The sequence below is a fragment of the Embiotoca jacksoni genome, unplaced genomic scaffold (assembly GCF_022577435.1).
Source record: "Embiotoca jacksoni isolate LCO1_2020_lvr unplaced genomic scaffold, fEmbJac1.0.p SCAF_5, whole genome shotgun sequence".
In the NCBI taxonomy this organism is placed as follows: domain Eukaryota; kingdom Metazoa; phylum Chordata; class Actinopteri; family Embiotocidae; genus Embiotoca; species Embiotoca jacksoni.
In genome coordinates, this window is record NW_027185403.1 from 12,507,654 (window position 1) to 12,526,427 (window position 18,774).

The 18,774-nt window shown below is 38.6% G+C and overlaps 1 protein-coding gene and 1 long non-coding RNA gene across 3 annotated transcripts; one reads left to right on the forward strand and one right to left on the reverse strand.

Annotated features, from left to right (window-relative positions):
- The first annotated feature begins 925 nt into the window (after positions 1–925).
- On the forward strand, positions 926–15,646 carry kif3a (kinesin family member 3A). 2 transcript variants are annotated; one of them, XM_069170663.1, is made up of 19 exons: positions 926–1,090; positions 1,617–1,890; positions 2,077–2,221; positions 3,095–3,179; positions 3,363–3,468; positions 3,779–3,918; positions 4,041–4,238; positions 4,736–4,910; positions 5,019–5,117; positions 5,728–5,808; positions 7,788–7,796; positions 8,345–8,501; positions 8,607–8,787; positions 9,477–9,587; positions 9,857–9,982; positions 10,703–10,756; positions 10,876–10,944; positions 11,037–11,167; positions 14,584–15,646. In XM_069170663.1, exons 1-19 carry the CDS (start codon positions 1,085–1,087, stop codon positions 14,630–14,632), a joined length of 2,196 nt encoding a protein of 731 aa, XP_069026764.1. In that variant the 5' UTR covers positions 926–1,084; the 3' UTR covers positions 14,633–15,646. The 2 variants fall into 2 exon arrangements, with proteins under 2 accessions (XP_069026764.1, XP_069026763.1); XM_069170662.1 differs by lacking the exons at positions 5,728–5,808; positions 7,788–7,796 and having other exon boundaries at positions 927–1,090.
- Positions 15,647–15,954: 308 nt separating this feature from the next.
- LOC138211073 (uncharacterized) lies at positions 15,955–17,028 on the reverse strand. The gene is made up of 4 exons (XR_011179310.1): positions 16,832–17,028; positions 16,704–16,751; positions 16,430–16,546; positions 15,955–16,203 (listed from the first exon to the last, which is right to left on the reverse strand). It is a non-coding gene; the product is annotated as an uncharacterized lncRNA (long non-coding RNA).
- Positions 17,029–18,774: the final 1,746 nt, after the last annotated feature.

Genomic DNA, 18,774 nt, shown 5'->3' on the forward strand with positions numbered 1-18,774 from the left:
TATATATATATATATATATTTTAAAGACTTAAATCAGTGTTTCATTTTGAGTATGGGTACAAAATCCAAGAATAGACATGCTTGCAAATATTTTTTCAATCTTGATGTACCATGAAAAAACACGTGGTTAACTCATAATAGGAGGTTCATTTATGTAGTTATCATGAGAGAACAAAAGTCCAATTTCTCATCAACATCATTTATTATAAGAAGACATTTGTTGTCTCGAGATCACCGAAATAGTTATTAAGAACTTTAAAATGGAGCATGTGTTTCATTTGATCTCACCTGATTTCAGATTTCAACATTGCAGTCATGACTGTCAAGGAGGCAAGCCCGTCCTACTGTAGACACACTGACCAGACAGCATCTCCACATAGCATGCAGATACTTTTGGTCCATAACTCACTTTTATCAACAAATATGACAAATAATGGTAAAAAAAAGACTAAAGTGTTTTCTTGTGATAAATGGTTGATCATCTCATTTTTTTAGGGCAGTGAAATAATTAACCTGCAATCTCGACATAATGACATAAAGAAAAATTGGAATCACGGCCATTCTTGGCTTGTGTATATGGCTTATATTAATGTGTGTATAATTAAATCAAACAAAACATCCCATTTGGGGACAAACAGTATTCTAGCAAAGGAACATCATCCACAATGCTGTGTGGGAGACATGAGGGGGGGGGGGGGGGGGGGGGGTTATTAGGGGTCCAGCAGCTTGATCCGGCCTTTAGTGCTGTTATGAACCGGGACATGCTGTACATTTATTCCACCTACAGTGAATGCATGTTGCTACTTCCCACCTCCGCCTCAATGTGTCCCCGTTTGCATTCAATACGTGAACACAATGATGGCGTTTAACGTTGCAGCAATTACTGCGACCGGTCAACTGGAGACTTTCTCCTGCGGCGCATGCGCACACTGACACCGACCTGACAACACGCTATCGGATGCGAGTTTTGATGTTATGCGCACAGCGGTGGTATTTGAATTCCTCGGATAACCTACAGTCAAATGAACGAAGCCTTACGAGCATTTCACCGTCACCATAAATATACAATAACTGCGTTGTCGCTATGCCGGTAAGTCGCCACGCCTGTTTGCGGTTTTTTTTTTTGTTGTTGTTGTTTTGTTTGCTAACTGGGTTCCTCCCTTCCTCTACCGATGTGATGCTCGCCGGTTAGCATCGTTAGCATGCCGTGTCTTGTTCGTGTGGGTATAAGAAGGGATTGTAATCGTTTCAGAAGTTGTGTTTCACCTTTCTCCAAAGATTAGCTGTCCCGTGTTTTTGGCGCCTGTCGTTTAACGTTATCGTCCATGTTTGTTCCTGCTTAGCAACCCGGCGAAACGGCGCAGATAATGTCCGAGCCTCCTGAAGCTAACGTGAGCTAATTTATAAAAAAAAATAATTAAAAAAAAACATTCCCACCGATTCACCTGGTTTAGCTCAATAAACCAAATAAAAGCTTGGCGTTATTTACCTGAAACAACCTGCCGGCTTGTGCTCTTACGTCCACGTCGGGTGAAAGTGAAATTGTCCCTCCGTCCTATCGTGACGCGACACCGTAGGACATCACCTGTCTCTTCTTTACGGTTCGTTGTTTTCAGAGCAATAAGCACGAGAAACAGGAGGTCAGCGACAATGTAAAGGTGGTGGTGAGATGTCGACCACTCAACCAGAAAGAGACCATGATGGGCCACAAGCGGGCCGTCACGGTGGACGAGATACGTGGGACCATCACGGTCAACAAGCTGGAGACTCTCCAGGAGCCCCCCAAGACCTTCACCTTCGACACCGTGTTTGGACCAGACAGTAAACAGCTGGATGTCTACAATCTCACTGCCCGCCCCATCGTTGACTCAGTATTAGAGGGATACAATGGTACATTTAATGTGACTATACCAAACATGTGACATGTAATGAGTCGATCATCAGCTGGAAACATGATATCACTATCATTGTTGTGTCTGTATTATCAGTAATGCAATTTACAATTGCTGGTCATCTTTAATTGTCACTTTCCATATTTACGCTGATGATGGGATTTTATTCTGTCATCCATTTCAGGCACAATTTTTGCATACGGGCAAACTGGCACAGGAAAAACATTCACCATGGAGGGTGTGAGAGCAGTGCCAGAACTCAGAGGGATAATCCCAAATTCCTTTGCTCATATTTTTGGTCACATTGCCAAGGCAGAGGGTGACACCAGGTAAGAGCGCAGAGGTCACCACTGAAGCACTGACAATGAACAGTTGTATTGGTGCACTGCCAAGGTTTTCATCTCGATTTACAGTTATCAATGCTGCTGTGCGAGCCTTTTGTTCATCACCGTGCAAGGAATTACACCTATTTTTTTTTTTTTTTTTTTAAAAAGGGTGTCCTTGAGGAAGACAAACTAATCAAAAAACACTTGTGAATGAGAAGTCATGGTGGAAAAGTTGTGCACGCCAGGATCCTTAGAGTGGCACTGGCAGGTAGTGGCTCCTCAGTGGCAACCGCTCTTACAGAAATAAAGTGGGAGGTTAGCAAAAAAAACAATTCTTTTTCAAAACAGACAAGGTCATGACCTCCTTGGTGGATGTAATTACATAAAATGAATAAAAACTAAAACAGTACAATGTAGTTGCTCAACAACTATCCTCAGACAGATTTACTGCTGCTGACCTGTCCTGAAAACAAACCGGGAAATTGGACCCTGTCCTAGTTAATAGCATGTCTTGCAAGCAGAGAAACACTAAGGGGCCACTACCTGTCAGAGCCACGAGGAGGATCCAATCTTACTGGAGACAAGGGAGCTTGCGCAGATTTTGAAATTACAAAATATTTGAGTAAAACACTTAAAGAACACATTTTGATCCGTAATATATATATTATTAAAGTCTAGTTATTGGAATTTATTAGATAAGAGTTTATTACTGATTAGATGGCTTCTTTTTTGCTGTTTTCTTTTTAACTGAAATCTTATTAGCGGAATATAATATAATAATTATACATCGACACGTGTTCTCAGCAAAACATTTACAATTTGCAATTTTAAATTTCAGAATTTATCTGACTTTGTATACAAACTTACCTTCTGCAGATTTTTAGTTCGTGTTTCTTACCTGGAGATTTACAATGAGGAAGTGCGGGACTTGTTGGGAAAGGACCAGATGCAGAGACTAGAGGTAACTGGATATTTAAATCAATGACTAATAACAGAACTGACTTGTAGGAGTTGCTATAAAGGGCACCGTAGTCATTTTTAATCGGAAAACATACAGAAGATGACATCATATATTTTCTTGTGTTAACCATTTGTTGCTAACAGTGGATTTCCATGATGATTTCTTTCTTGTTTTTTATGACAGGTGAAAGAAAGGCCAGATGTTGGTGTGTACATAAAAGACCTCTCTGGTTACGTTGTGAACAATGCTGATGATATGGACAGGATAATGACGCTGGGGCACAAAAACCGTAAGTAGGAAAACTGATAGCATTAACATGGAAATAGATACACACAAGGTCAAACGTTGATCTTTATTTTGGTCCACTGAGACATTTCTCTGTGACATGTGAGAAAACCACATACACCAGACAAAAAAGAACCTCCTGCTTGCAAGAAATAGAAAAATGGATGAACATAACATCCTGAATGAAATTTCATAAACTGCAAAGATAATACTTATAAAGTATAATTTGAGTTAACTTTTTAAAGTTAGTAAGTATGTAATCACAGTGAAATTTCCTGAGCAAACCTTGTTTTCCTGTTGTGTATTTTTTTTAGGGTCTGTCGGTGCCACAAACATGAATGAGCACAGCTCCCGTTCTCATGCTATCTTCACCATCACCATTGAGTGCAGTGAGAAGGGTGTGGATGGAAACCAGCATGTGCGAATGGGAAAACTTCATCTGGTTGATCTGGCAGTATGTATCCGAGGAAATTGTTTATTGAAATGATTCTGCTGTAACTAGTATACTGTATCTGCCTTTTCACCCATGATCCGCCCGGCCATCGCTAAACAGACCACCACTTTTTCTTCCCTCAGGGTTCAGAAAGACAGGGCAAGACTGGAGCCACAGGTCAGCGTTTAAAGGAAGCAACAAAGATCAATCTTTCTCTCTCCACACTGGGGAACGTCATCTCCGCCCTGGTGGACGGCAAGAGCACACATGTTCCCTACAGGAATTCAAAACTGACCCGTCTGCTGCAGGACTCACTCGGAGGAAACTCCAAGACCATGATGGTACAGCTAAAGCTTGAGCAGTGCGAGAAGACCGTGTTATAGTGCTACACAAAGCTCACGTGTTCCTCTAAGGAGCAGGTTGCTTCAGGGAGTCGCACATGTCTTAAGAGCATATCTGGTTCACTTGATCTGGACATGCATGTCTTAACGTGGTTACCAAATGATTTATATTCCCTTTGCTTATCCAGATTGATTAGAAGCAGATTCATTTATTAATACTTCAGCTCTTAAATTCCTGCGACTATCATAAAATACTGTGGTTGGTACATTTATTTTTACACTATAGACACACTGCACCAGGGTTTAATTGTCAACTTTTTCATTTATCCAAATGGATCACACTAACTGAGCTAACAGACCAGAGTACATTTTAAGGGAACCAAACGGGTTAGGTGCAGGAACACCCATAATTGACATTTTCTAAGCATTCAATCGTGCTCACTGTTGACATTATAGTTTTTACATTGCTTTTAAAATGACAAACTTCTCCCCACCAGTGTGCAAATATAGGCCCTGCAGACTACAACTATGACGAGACCATCAGTACCCTGCGCTATGCTAATAGGGCTAAAAACATCAAAAACAAAGCCAGGATCAATGAGGATCCTAAGGATGCTCTACTGCGCCAGTTTCAGAAAGAGATTGAGGAGCTGAAAAAGAAACTGGAAGAAGGTAAGGAGCTAGGTATTAAAGAAATATAGTCATACCTTTTGGATTGCACGCATTTGTTTTTACAGACAACCACATGTCTTTGTAAAATGTTGTTTTGTAAATTTGCAGGCGAAGAGATCTCTGGCTCAGAGGGCAGTGGATCGGAGGAGATGGATGAAGGTGATGATGAAGGCGGAGAGGCAGGAGACGGCCGCAGGAGAAGAAGAGGTAAGAAAATACTGTGGATGATGTGAAGTGAAAATCTGTTGATGGTATGCAGTAATGCCTAGGTCTGCATACATGCACATTCAGGTTAGTCTCTTATTGGTATGTCAATTGTAATGAGTAAGCATTCAGTTAAGATATTCATCAAGCTGAAGTTGGTTTGAAATTACTGGTGGGGCATTATTCTCAGTTACAAACTTCCAGAAAAATGACACTTTGCTCATTTTGGAGTTCCCCTGGTCTTAACACCTTCTATTCTTAACTGCAAGTAGAACGATCATAGTCATGTTGCAACACTGGGCACTAATGTTGCTAAGAGGCCATGGTGGTGGACGTTCTTTACACGTTCCTATTTTCATAATTGTTCTTTCAATACTTTAATAGTAGGCCCCTTTGAATTAATAATAACCAAAATATCCAGCCTCTGTGAGTATGGTGTTCTGCTGTATCTGCAATTTGCATGTGTGCACTCACAGCTGTTAGACCCACATAAAGCACCTACATTTTGCCTTCAGCTGCAAACCAAAGGCTCCTACAGCTGTTTATCTCCCACTTTTCTCATGTCTCACCGTGGACTTTGTTGGGTACGGTGCGTCCTCTGCTTCTTTTCCAGACAGCAACAGCAGCAGTAATAGTTCAGAATTTGCCTGCACCTCCTCGGTGCCTCCGTCCACTGAGGACAAACCTCAGAATAGTGAGTTGGAGCACAACTCTGCTCACCAACCCACCTGTCCACCAATATAAGCCCTTTTCACACATGGAACCCATAAACTTCCTGTTTTCTGATTTAAAAAAAAGAGAAATATTTTCGCTGTGTATCCCAAACTTCTCTGTACTGGAAAATACAGTGTTGAGTTGGCAATTAGTGATCAATCCAGACTTTCAGCTCATCATGGTGGAATCCCAGCTAGAAGATACCAAGCTGCAGAAATTGAACCAAGGATGAAGAGTGTGTCTGTCCCCAAACTGTACAGGCTTTTTGAATGATTAGAAAACCAAGTTTACAGTTAATTTATCCTCATGATAATCTCAAGCAGTGCTTTCGGGGACTTGTCCCCACTTTAGCGTTACCAACACTGTAGCTGTTGTTGTCATGCAATTTTGTCGTAAATTAGATATGTCCTAGAATTCTTTAGTCTACCTCATAGTCAGTCAGTGTACTGTTTTAGTTGAAAAATAGAAACTATTTTATGTTTTTTTGTTTCTTTGCTTGCATTTTTCTTGTTAATATTAGGCAAGAAGCTGGCAAGATATATAAGTCTTGACGTCATGTTTGATGAGGAGTATTTTATTTTTTCCTGTTGTGCATATAGGTGGTTTTCTTGGGGGAACTACCTGAAGGCTTGATTCCTCTTCTACTGCTTGGGTCTTACATAGTATTTACTTCTGTAGTATTTCCTTTCTAAAGTGGTCTGCTAACCTAATTTCTCACCTTTGAACACATAAGATAGTGCTGGATGTGAGATTTTCTGAGAAGGGTGCACAGGATTTACATTATAATATATGCACATTATAATAAAGCATGCTTCCATAATTTTTTTTATTTAGTATCAGAAATCCCTATTTTAGTTATAGTTGGTAAAAAGTTGTTTTGGACATATTGGACAAGTAGGACGGGATCCCTTTTTGGTGCAGACTCAGATCAAGTGTGGAATCTGGATTTTTTTTTTTTTAATCAAAATAGTTTATATTTTTATTGTCTTTTTAAGTATTTTATGCCTTGTTTAAATCGCAACAGTCAATTGCGGGTGATGAAATGCGGGATCACAAATGGGGGATGATATCCAACAAAGTTACCTGGTTGGATGTGAACTAGGAAGCGCATTAACCTCGAAAGGATGTCATCAACATGTTTATTTTTTTCTGTTTATTAGATGTATCCCATCATTGTCTATCACTATCTGTCAGTGTGTGTTATAATATAGTTCAGGATCCAACTGCAGATTAAAATTGATGCATATTTTCAGTTATTAAAAAAACTGAATTTTATTGCCGAAGGAGAAGGATCCTTATTGTCTCTTTGACTGTTTAAACTGTTAAAGATCCTGAGCTGGCAATTGGGCAGAGTGGATTTATGGATTACAGTACGTGTGTGAAAGGGGCTTTATACTTCCCTTGTGTCTCCACCACTCCTTCAGGCTCACAGTGCAGGTTTCCCCACTGTTGCCGACCACACTCCTGCATTTTCGTGTCCCAAATATTGTTACAATTTACATGCAAGTGATTGCAAGGTTCCTGGTGTGCAAAGGTTGTTGAGGTTGTTTTAAGACAGATTTCTGAATTCACTAAATTAATTTAATTTAGCTGCCCAGTACAACTGATCCTTCTACTTATTTCCAAGCATTACCTAAATGACCATGTCAACATAATAGACTGTATCTGCATGACAGTTTTAGCTTGCACCCCTCACATCCTTTATTGTGTGATTTGTATGTCCTCCACCTCAAAGAAGCAATTCACCAACATCATGTCTTATCATGTGACGTGATTGTTATTCTGTGGTTGTTGTTCCTCGTTTGTTGGCTGTCATTTTGTCATCTTTCTCTTTGATGTTCCACTCTATAGAGTCATAAGACTTTCAAGATCACTCTGTAATGTGTTGCTCTTTCTCTCTCTTCCTCTTCCTGGTGCAAATGACGCCTGTCTGACTTGCTATACACCTCTTAATTCAAGAAGAAAGAGGTTGGTGTAAGAATCCACATGGTCCTGCTGTGCTTTAACAGCAGTGTGTCTACTCACATAAATGATCAAGATAGCCACCATGTGCTTCTTCAGCTATTTCACTCACTGACTAATTGGATATCGGATGATTCTGTAATCACTGTTAGAATTTTTCTGTCTGTACATGTCTGACTCCCACCCATGGTTCTCATGCTCTACATTTTCATAAGCACCATTTTATCACGTATTTGGTTAGAATCATGCATTCAATATAGTTTCCCTTATTTTCTAATTTTGCCTCCACTAACAATAATTATTTAATACTGTTCATTATCACTTGCCCTCCCTTGTTGATCTATGGGTCCTTCAGAAGACCCACAAAGTTAAAAAATGTATTAACTTAAACTGCACAGATTAAATAATACTAATGCTGATTAAAACCCCTTAAAATAAAATGAACTAATCTGCATCTCAATCATTGTATACCTAAGCAGTAACAAGTACTCTGTATTATAGGATACATCTTAAACAACCTCTTAGACATTGTGGTATCCTCTGTCTCTGTTCAGGAAGAAAGAAGGTTTCCCCAGACAAGATGGTGGAGATGCAGGCAAAGATTGAAGAGGAAAGAAAGGCTTTGGAGGCCAAGCTGGACATGGAGGAGGAGGAGAGGAACAAGGCAAGAGCAGAGCTGGAGAAGAGGGAGAAGGACCTTCTTAAAGCCCAGTAAGTCCATGAAAAGAATAACATTTTTGATTAACTCTCAAAATGTAGTACTAACTCGAGTAAAATGTTGTAAACCTCTCGCTTGATAACTGATGTACCTCTTAGGCAGGAGCATCACCTCCTGCTGGAGAAATTGTCGGCCTTGGAGAAGAAGGTGATTGTGGGTGGCGTAGACCTCTTAGCCAAGGCTGAGGAACAGGAGAAGCTCTTGCAGGAGTCCAACAACGAGCTTGAAGAACGTCGCAGGAGGGCAGAGCAGCTGCGTAAGGAGCTGGAGGAGAAAGAGGTGACGATAAAAGACAGTATGGTTGGATCCACACAATGTCATGTTCTCCAGCGATCCAAGGCTTCACTAAGTCAGTCAGTTATTGACTGCTCATGCTTCTGCCTTTCTAATGAGTCAGTGACACCATACTGAAAAATCTCCATCAACCATTATCATGCTGTAACTGTAGTCAGTTTAAACTTGTAACCAAATCACATCTGCCACTTATGCTGGAGTAAATGCTTGTTTGTTTGCCTCTGCTAAACAACTGAATGAACAATTTGACAAAATAAGATGATGTGTTTTCATAGGCAACAATTCGCTTCTGATATTGAAACACTACCATGTGCATACATACATATTCGCTCTCTACCACCCAGCCAGGCTGCACAGTCAGTGACAGGATGTGCTACCGGATACCACATTGCTTGAACTAAATCTAAAAAAACTGCATCGTGGTTGGAAATATGGGGAGAGGCTCGTACTCAATCACTCACTTTCATCAGATAATACATCTTGAGATAAAAGCCAAAGGGACCCACATCCTTTCAGTTTGAAGTTGTGCATGATTTCATGAGATCTGTAAACAATTTATTAAATGATACACGGTTTTAAAACATTTTGACTTCTGCCCTTTGTCTGCATATGTTCTTGCTTGCTTAAGGATCTTGCTTCTGTGTTGTCACTGACTCCTCTCCCTCTAAAAACAGCAAGAGCGTCTGGACATTGAGGAGAAGTACACTAGTCTGCAGGAAGAGGCTCAAGGAAAGACCAAGAAGCTGAAGAAAGTATGGACCATGCTGATGGCTGCCAAAGCAGAAGTAAGCATATCAAAAAAGAGTAACACTGAGAGAGCAGCAGGGTAATAAGGTGTGTGGGGATAGTTATAGAGTACATGGGATAATTTGTCTCGGACTGTTAGGAGACACAGAAAAGATTTAAATACCCATATACAGTGCATAATTTAATAAATGTTACTTAAGCCAGGTATTAAACTGATAATTCTCTGAACTAGAGCAACATTTGTAACTAGTTGTGATTGATCAAGTTGGAATTTGATCCTCTGCGGTCGCTGTGTTTTGACTGATAGATGGCGGATCTACAGCAAGAGCATCATAGAGAGATCGAGGGCCTCCTGGAGAACATCCGCCAGCTGAGCCGAGAACTCCGGCTCCAGATGCTTATCATAGACAACTTTATTCCCCAAGAATACCAGGTCAGTGTGTGTTTATTTTAGAAAGATTTTGATTAAAAAAAATGCCGGCCTAATCTGGGTCCTTTAACCCCCTATATAACCGAATAGGGCTATTCATTGAAAAGAATAAAAGACAAAATGTATTTAGGTTTCAAAGAAATCTCCTGTATTTTTTCTCAAAATAAACTTTGACCTTTTTTAGGGAGTTGACGACCGTTATAAAGGACTTGGCCAACTCTGCTCCATTGATATTTGTTTGCATTGGCCCAGATACACGAACCCTTGGGATTGGCTTGAGACATCTTTAGTTTGCAGCACCACAGCTCTTTTTTTATATTTTATTTTGCCTAATATATATGACTTGTTCAATTACATCTATACATGCAAAAAAGAGGCATAAGATTAAAAAATGGCTTGATCACCAGCTAATACTATTCACCCACTGACAGTCATTACAAAGGAAGTGATGCATTATAACATTCATCTAGTACCATACTGTTAGTTTATGTCTGATGTAAAGAACCACATGGAATTTGCTTGTACATCTCTCACAACCTCACATATCTACCAAACATTAACATGCAGGCTGCAGATACTGTGAAATAACAAATAGACTTAAACCTGAAGGTGGCACACATGAACAAATCTCCACCTGCATAAACCTGTTGGCGGTGCAGCTCTGCAGGGGCTTGATATTTTGGTTTCGGTGTCTTTTCATCTTGTCTCATGTTTTCCTTTTAGGAGATGATAGAGAATTACGTGCACTGGAATGAAGACATTGGAGAATGGCAACTGGTGAGCTCACTTTGCAGAGCTGATCCACACGCACTAGTGGTCAGTTCGATTAACATCAATTTAAAGGTGCAATGTCAATGACTTCTTTGTGTCTGTCTGTTTTATGTTATGCCTTTCAGAAATGTGTGGCTTACACCGGCAACAATATGAGAAAACAAACTCCTGCTCCAGATAAAAAAGAAAAAGACGTGAGTTGTACAGAGTTGTTGTGTAATGAATGATGTTCTTCTTTGACAATGTAATATTGACCTCCCTCTTCTTTTGTTCGCGCCACCTGTAGCCATTCGAGGTGGATCTGTCCCACGTGTATCTGGCCTACACAGAGGAGAGCATGCGGCAGTCCCTGATGAAACTAGAGCGGCCCAGAACTTCTAAAAGTAGCAAGAGTGGCCGACCTAAGACTGGGCGCAGGTAAAGTACTTTCTACACAGACGGCAGACAGCCTGAAGCTCCACGTCCTGTTGAGCATTTCTGATATATCAGTCCAGCCTGTAGTTTCTATGGTTTCTTTCATCAGTTGTTGGCATCAGTTACATTTGGCCCCATAGAAATTGTCATTTCAATGATCTTATATCAGAATTTGAGATTCAAAGTTACATTCTCAAAGACCTTTGTTTTGTTCTCGTTGGTGGCCCTCTATGGTGATAACTAGTAATTACACCTGTGTTTTTGGACTTCACTTCCCAGAGATCCAAATAGGGTCACCCGTGTGAAGTTGTTTCTTTTTCTTTGGATTTACATTTGTTTTTAAGTCTTGCAACATATACAATTTTGAAAAGGAGAAATTTTATTATTTTATAAAAAAAATATATACTTATTTTGAATTTGATGCCAACAACATGTCTCAAAAAAGTTGAGATAGGGGCAACAAAAGACTAAAAAAATTTTTTTTTAAAAACCTGGTTGAACATCTCAAACAATTTTAGGTTATTTGGCAAGAGTCTTTCAGCAGTGAAGATGGGGAGAGGTTCATCACTCTGTGAAAGACTGCGTGAAAAACTCGTTCAAAAATTTAAGAATAATGTTCCTTAACATAAAATTGGAAAACATTTGTGGATTTCACCATCTATGGCACATAATTTCATTAAAAGATTCTGAGAATCTGGAGAAATCTCTGTATGCAAGAGACAAGGCTGAAAACCATTATTGGATGGCTGTGATCTTCAGGCCCTCAGGCGGCACTGCATTAAAAACAGACACAAATCTGTAATGGAAATCTTTGTCTAGGCTAAGAAGAACTTCAGAATACCCGTGTCTGTGAACAGTTCATCGCTGCATCCACAAATGCTGATTCAAACTCTACCAGACAAAAAAGAAACCAGATATAAACATGATCCAAAAGCGCTGCTGCTTTCCCTGGGCCTGAGCGCATTTAAGATGGACTGAGGCAAAGTGGAAAACAGTTCTGTGCTCTGATGAATCAAAATGTGAGATTCTTTTTGGAAAACATGGACATCACATCCTCCGGGCCAAAGAGCAGTGGGACGACCCGAGTTGTTATCAGCGCTTGGTTAAAAAGACAGCATCTGTGACGGTACAGGGATGCATGTGTGCACATGACACGGGTAGCTTGCACATCTGGGAAAGAACCATCAATGCTGAATGATATATAGAGGTTTTGGAGCAGCTTATGCTGCCGCCCAGACAACTTCTCTTTCAGGGAAGGCCTTGCTTATTCCAGCAAAACAATGCTAAACCACATTCTGCACGTATTTCAACTGCATGGCTCCGTTATAGAAGACTCCGGCTGTTGTAAAAAGAAGAAGTGATACAAAACGGTGATAAACATGTTCCTGTCCCAACTTTTTTGAGATGTGTTGTTGGCATTAAATTCAAAATAAGCATACTTTTTTCTTTTATAAAACAATAACATTTCTCAGTGTCAACATTTGATATGTTCTCTTTACTCTGTCTGCAATTGAATATTGGTTTATGTGATTTGCAAATTATTACATTCTGTTCTTAGGTACACTTTACAAAGCGTCCCAAGTTTTTTGGAAGTGGGGTTGTAAATTAATATGGGTTGGATGTAAATCAGGGTTGATCTGCCTTTTGTCCACAGGATAACAGAATGGAGAAAAAAGAATAACATCAACTAGCTCAGTAAGAGTAAGAGTAACTGTTTAGCAGGCCAGCTAATAGGGATGTCACAATATCAAAGATTTGGCAATCGGTTGCAATACCACTGAACTTTTCTGATTATTGATACCAATTTTGACACCACAGCAGAAATGTTATAATCCAATGAAATGAACGTGATTCAACATGAACTCTTCAAAAAAAATTTCAATCCAGGAATAATATTGGGATAGAGTCTTCATCTAATGCCAAAGACATTACCGTTATTTTGAAAAAACAAAAGAAACAAAATTGTACCAGAGGATAAAAAAAACAAGTTTTCCATGGTGGCTGAGCATTTCTATAGCAGTGCCCAGCTGCCACAAAAATAATTAAAAAAAAAGAGTGAGAATAATAAAATATATGTGCTTATATCACAAAGAACTGTGGCACGTAGCCTTCAAGTATTTAAAACAAATAATACGGTCTTTTAACACTCATCAAGTTTCCAAGTTTTTTCAAATTTTTTTTGTGGTTGAGTTTTTGTCTATTTTATACCGGTGAAAAGACAAGTATTGCTTAGAAAGCAAAGCAAACCACAGAGGCTGCTGCACTCAGTGTGTGAACACAGTTCACAAACAATGACAATAACACTTCCGTTACAAGTGGCGCTCGCTCTCCTTGAATTCTGTCTTCAGATCCGAATGTGTGTCTTTGTGCTGCTTCGTAAGTTTAAAGTGTTTCCTCCTCTCCAAATGCTCTGACAACGTTTACATTCTGGGGCCGATTAGTTGTCCCTGATCATCGACTCAAACATGAAATGTTTCAATACATTAATATTTCCACACGCCACAGTAGAATTGTTGCTGTGGCTGCAGCGGCTGTTGTCCCTTATGTTGTTTTATTGTCCAATATCTACGGCGTCTAAAATCACGTTTTCTGAATTTCACAAATCCACTTGCTACCAAAGTATACGTTTGCTTGACATCTCTACTAATTGATCAAACGAACACAAACACATCCACGTCTCTTCACAGGTTGTCATCATGCCATCCCTTTATCCATACAGATCCTCCAGAAATCTGATAAACATTGGCGTCTTCTGTTTGACTGTACATGTTGAAATTGTGAGCTCTTCTCTTCCTGTTGTTTATGGTGTGAAAGGGACCAAGACGGCTGTTTTCAGCATAATTTCGATGTCCCATCAGCTGCCACAATGACAGGGGAAGATCTTGAAAATGTTTGCCAAGTTACACACAGGGAGGGTAATCATTGTGCTTATGTTCTGCTTTCACACCTTTTTGAACGTCTGATTAGAGTGCTCAAACCACCACGTCCTGAGTTAGTTTGAGCAGTCAGATTTCAATATAGTTCTACTATGACTTTGTGGTATTTATACTTTTTATTCCTTTTTCATACCACACACATGAAGTGAAATGTGTAAATGGTGAATTTCTGAAAACTATAAACATGTTCCAGAGAAATTTGGTAATAGCTGGTATTCTGCAACATATCTTTACTTGCTAGTAGAATTCTAGCCCACTGCCATTTCCACTGGTGTTTTAAATTACTTTTTTATTTGTTCTTGATGCACTACATAAAAATACTGCCATGGTTGTGGACTCAAATATTTGGCTGCCACATATAATTAGCCGATATGGAGCGTTACGGTTACCGTTTTCATGCTGCACAGTTGTTCTGAGAAATGAGATTTCTGAAAACTCTCAGAAGCTTTTGATAGCACTTATCATGTACAAATCTCCACACAGGAAAAGATCTGCAAAGCCGGACACTGTGATCGAATCCCTCCTGCAGTGATGACAGAGCTGAGGGGAACATTTCATTGCAACTTTCAGCAGTCGTTAGTCCAGTTTATGGTTGAACATTATTTAAAAGATGATCTGCATACACTGTATTGCTGGTAAGGTTTTAAATGTGAAGCTGCACCTGTGATTGGATTAAGACCTCTTATAAGAGACCTGTTATATGTATTGTATTGTAAGACTTCTCTGAGGGTTTTCTCATGTTTTCATGTTGCTTTGAAACACATTTAAGTGGCAGCAGCTGTTTGCATTAAACACTACTAGCACTCAAGAGGAAATCCACCATAACAATATGAATTGCATCTTTTTGAAAATGACCAACAACCGGAAAGAAGCTACAGATTTGTCAGGATGTTGAAAAGAGAATTGTGTTCATGACCTACAAACTACAAAGCACTCACATCTTCTAAACATTGCTGAGTGTATTTGACACAAATTTAACACCACATGTAAGTCTTGACCTCTGTTTTACTGATTTCCTGCGACGTAACAAACTGGTATTAAATGGCCTGCTCTGATATGAACACATTATAATTCAGTTAAATTGCATTTCCTCTTAGATTAAACCAAATTATACTCTTAAAACAAGCAAAAAGTCTTAGTGTTTTATTCAATTGTATACAGAAAATCAAGGAGATAAAAGTGTGTGAATCAAGTATGTAAATGATAAGTGTGCTTTACTCTTTACTTTAGGTCAGGGGCATGCATGCCAGTCAGCTCTTATGTTAGTGCCATTTGCTAATCTAAGCAAGTCTTTTTTTTTTTTTTTTTTTTTTTTTTTTTTTTTTTTTTTTTTCAAATGACACCCTGAGTCATAGAGATACACCATACATACAGTATGCCTTAGTATAATGCACTAGTATAAGGTTTTGTGGAGATCATAAAATTGTATGATGGTCTGTAGTGGAGGCAAACTGACTTTTATTTTGTATCATAATGTATGTCAAATGTTTACATCCACCAAACCCCTGAATTTTATTTATTAAATTATTTCACATGTTTTATCTTACGTTCTTGTTCTTCCTCTTTCTTTCATTATGACATCAGTGATATTCCTCGTTCTTTGTGGCTGTAACGAGCCTGTAGAAGAAATTACGATGGCACGCAACCCCTAGAAACAACTCATTTCTGGTTGCCTTCTGACTTTCTGAACAAATTGATGTCTTAAAAAGAGAGTTGATCTTCAAAATTATTGTTCCTCAGTGTGAAACAGCTGTTTACTGAACAGTTTTACTTGTAATGATAAAGATTAATGGCTGATACTTCATAGAATATAAGCAGGCATGCTGTAAAAAATAAAAGACTTGAAAGACAAACCATTGTCAAATTATAATTTATTCATGTATAAATCCAAATCCTACAAAAATAATGTGTAAGAAAATAAATAGAACATTTTGCAATAAATAATAACATGTATATAAAATATGCAAAAAAAAATAAATAATAATAATGCCATCACTCTGTGTGTGGATTGTGTATTTTGAAGTCTGCACAAGTCCAGATCTCCTTCAGAAATGCTGAGAGTTCCTGGCAATCGTTGGTTGGGGAGCTGCATTTGGTATTTGTCTGAAAGAAAATCAAATTGACAATTTACCATTTCAATGCAAACATAATCTTGCTGACCACGGAACTAAATTAGAACAAAACAAGTTTAACATTAAAGGTCTTATTAATAGTTACAACAAAAGCCTATTCAGTGTCGCTGCGAGGTGTTAGAATTTTTTTTTTTAACGAATTTTGGTTTGGTTTCAGTCTACAAAGAACTTGTTGAAATACATGAATTCCTCATTACCATATTGTTGTACACCTGCAAATGATTGATGAGTTTTTTTAGATCTTTACTTTGTTGCCCATTTGTGATATTTGAAGCGCGTTCCAGAATCTTCTCAGCAAAGCAGAAGAAATTGGTCTGTGAAAGAGAAAGACACAATTAGTAATGGTATCCAAAAAGCCAGAGTCAGGACATCATTTGCCAAGAGAAAACTTTTGTGAAATTTTATCTATTTCATCTGACAGATGTGAAAGACCACAATAATCTCAATAAATATAAAAGGTTCCCAACATACCACACATATTTTAGTTCTTCTTGGCATTATTTCCACCATTATCGCCTTCTGAAATAGCAAGAGAAGAATGTCAGTGTGTTATCAAACAAACAAACAAAGAAACAACATGTAGTTTGTAGTTTTCTTACGAAAAATTTGTCCTTGGACAACTTCCTGGCATCTTTTCCAATCTCCATCAGTTTTTCTTTAGGACTTGGTTCTCGTAATGTGTTGACCAACACAATCAACATCATCATCAGGGTCAGGTTTTGAATACTGAAGTTGTTCATGTCTTTGAGAGAGACTGTGAGTCAGCACTGTCAGGGTGAGCAGAAAAGTTGAAATCCCTACAACTCTGTTGTCACTTATATACATCATCATGCTGACACTGTGACCACAAAACAGACACGTCAGAAGGGGAGGACACCAAATAAGGACTGAAGATTGATGTGTATCTGATTTACTATTAAACAAATGTTCCGCAAGGTGCAGAGACATATCTATTTCTTAGAAATTCTCTGTTGATATCTTATCTGCACAACTCTCACCAAGAATTGCTGGCCATCACCATGTATATATGTCTTAACTTTATTTTTATAAAGACTGGGTCCTCATAGTTGTGAAATTGAGATCCTAATGGACTTTTTTCATACATTTTTAGTTGTATTACTCGTATTATAGTAATACCTGCATCTTTCCGTAATGACATCTCAAAATTAGGTGGGTGTAGGCATATGGGAAATATTTTGAGTCAAGCTTTAAAACTCCATCCCACACATTAGGAATAGGAAAATGTGACAGACAGTGATATACCTGCCCACCTGTCCTTTTTGGAGAATACAGAATGATTACACTGTTATTATTCAAATAAAACTAATGCAATATTGAGCTTTAACTTGCATTATTGTTCTTGAAACAGAAAAAAAGGTGTTGTTCAAATATCACTAAAGATAAAAAAATAATTGAACCAAAATCAACCAACATAGACTTGCTCATGGCCGCTAGTGATCCACACTATCAGAAGGTTCTTCACTCAAACTGCAACACCTTTGGTTTATTGTGTGAAAAGTTATTTGCAGGGGAAGTCAGTGACTTGGAAAAAAAGGCTCAGTATAAACTTCATGAAACCTGAAGCTTAACTTGAGTTCACATCTCTGCACAGTCCAACACATTCACAACTCCACATTTTCCAATTACCACCTCGACTGTAATATACTTGCACTATTGCACCAGTGTCTGACAGTAATTACATTTACTCAAGTACTGTGCTATTGTACTGCAATTTTAGGGACTTGTACTTTACTTGAGTATTTGTATTTAATGGAACTTTATACTTCCACTACTCATTGTTTCAAGGGAAATATCACACTCTCTTCTCCACTCCAAACGTCAGAAGGTGAAGATTTGACTCAATGGATGATATAACAGGCTTTCAATATACCACACACGGTTAAAGATAAAACCACAGGTTTCCAACCTTTTTGGCTTCTTACGTCTTGCAAACAGTGTGGTTGGGATCATTTCAGTGTGGTTGGGATCATTTCAGATAATGTGAACTTTTAACTGCTCCACCTCTAAATTTCTCACTTGGTTTTATCTCAATTAATGTTCAAATGATCCAATATCTCAACAAAAATTAAAGAATAGAGAAAAAGTCCAAAAGCTGAAAACAAATTTGGGAATCAGAAACTTTGTTTTTTCTGCTTTCCTCCCCTAGTAATCACCTGACGACCCTTTGATTTACCTGCTGTCTCTGTTTATAAAACTGAATGTAAAGTTGTTCAAGCTAGCTCCACTTGCAGCAGCTACAACAGTAACATGCTACTGTTGCATCAGTATTCATAATGTAATGAGGTCATAGATAATATCAGTCAGAGGGACCAAGCCAGTTCTTTAACTTATATATGTTAACTATTTGCTGCTAATACTGTTCTTTTACTTAAGTAGCATTTTTTTCATGCAATACTTCTGCTTGTGAAGGAGTATTTTTTACATTTCTATATTTGTATTTTTACTGAAGTGATGACCTCATTCACCACCGTACACCACTACCTGATAATCTTTGATTATGAGCCCCATCTTCAGGTAATAT

Excerpts from the sequence above, each read along its gene's own strand:
- kif3a (XM_069170663.1), top strand. Across the intron at positions 4,239-4,735 it reads GAAACTCCAAGACCATGATG|TGTGCAAATATAGGCCCTGC; the intron begins GTACAGCTAAAG and ends TCTCCCCACCAG. Across the intron at positions 8,502-8,606 it reads AAGGACCTTCTTAAAGCCCA|GCAGGAGCATCACCTCCTGC; the intron begins GTAAGTCCATGA and ends TGTACCTCTTAG.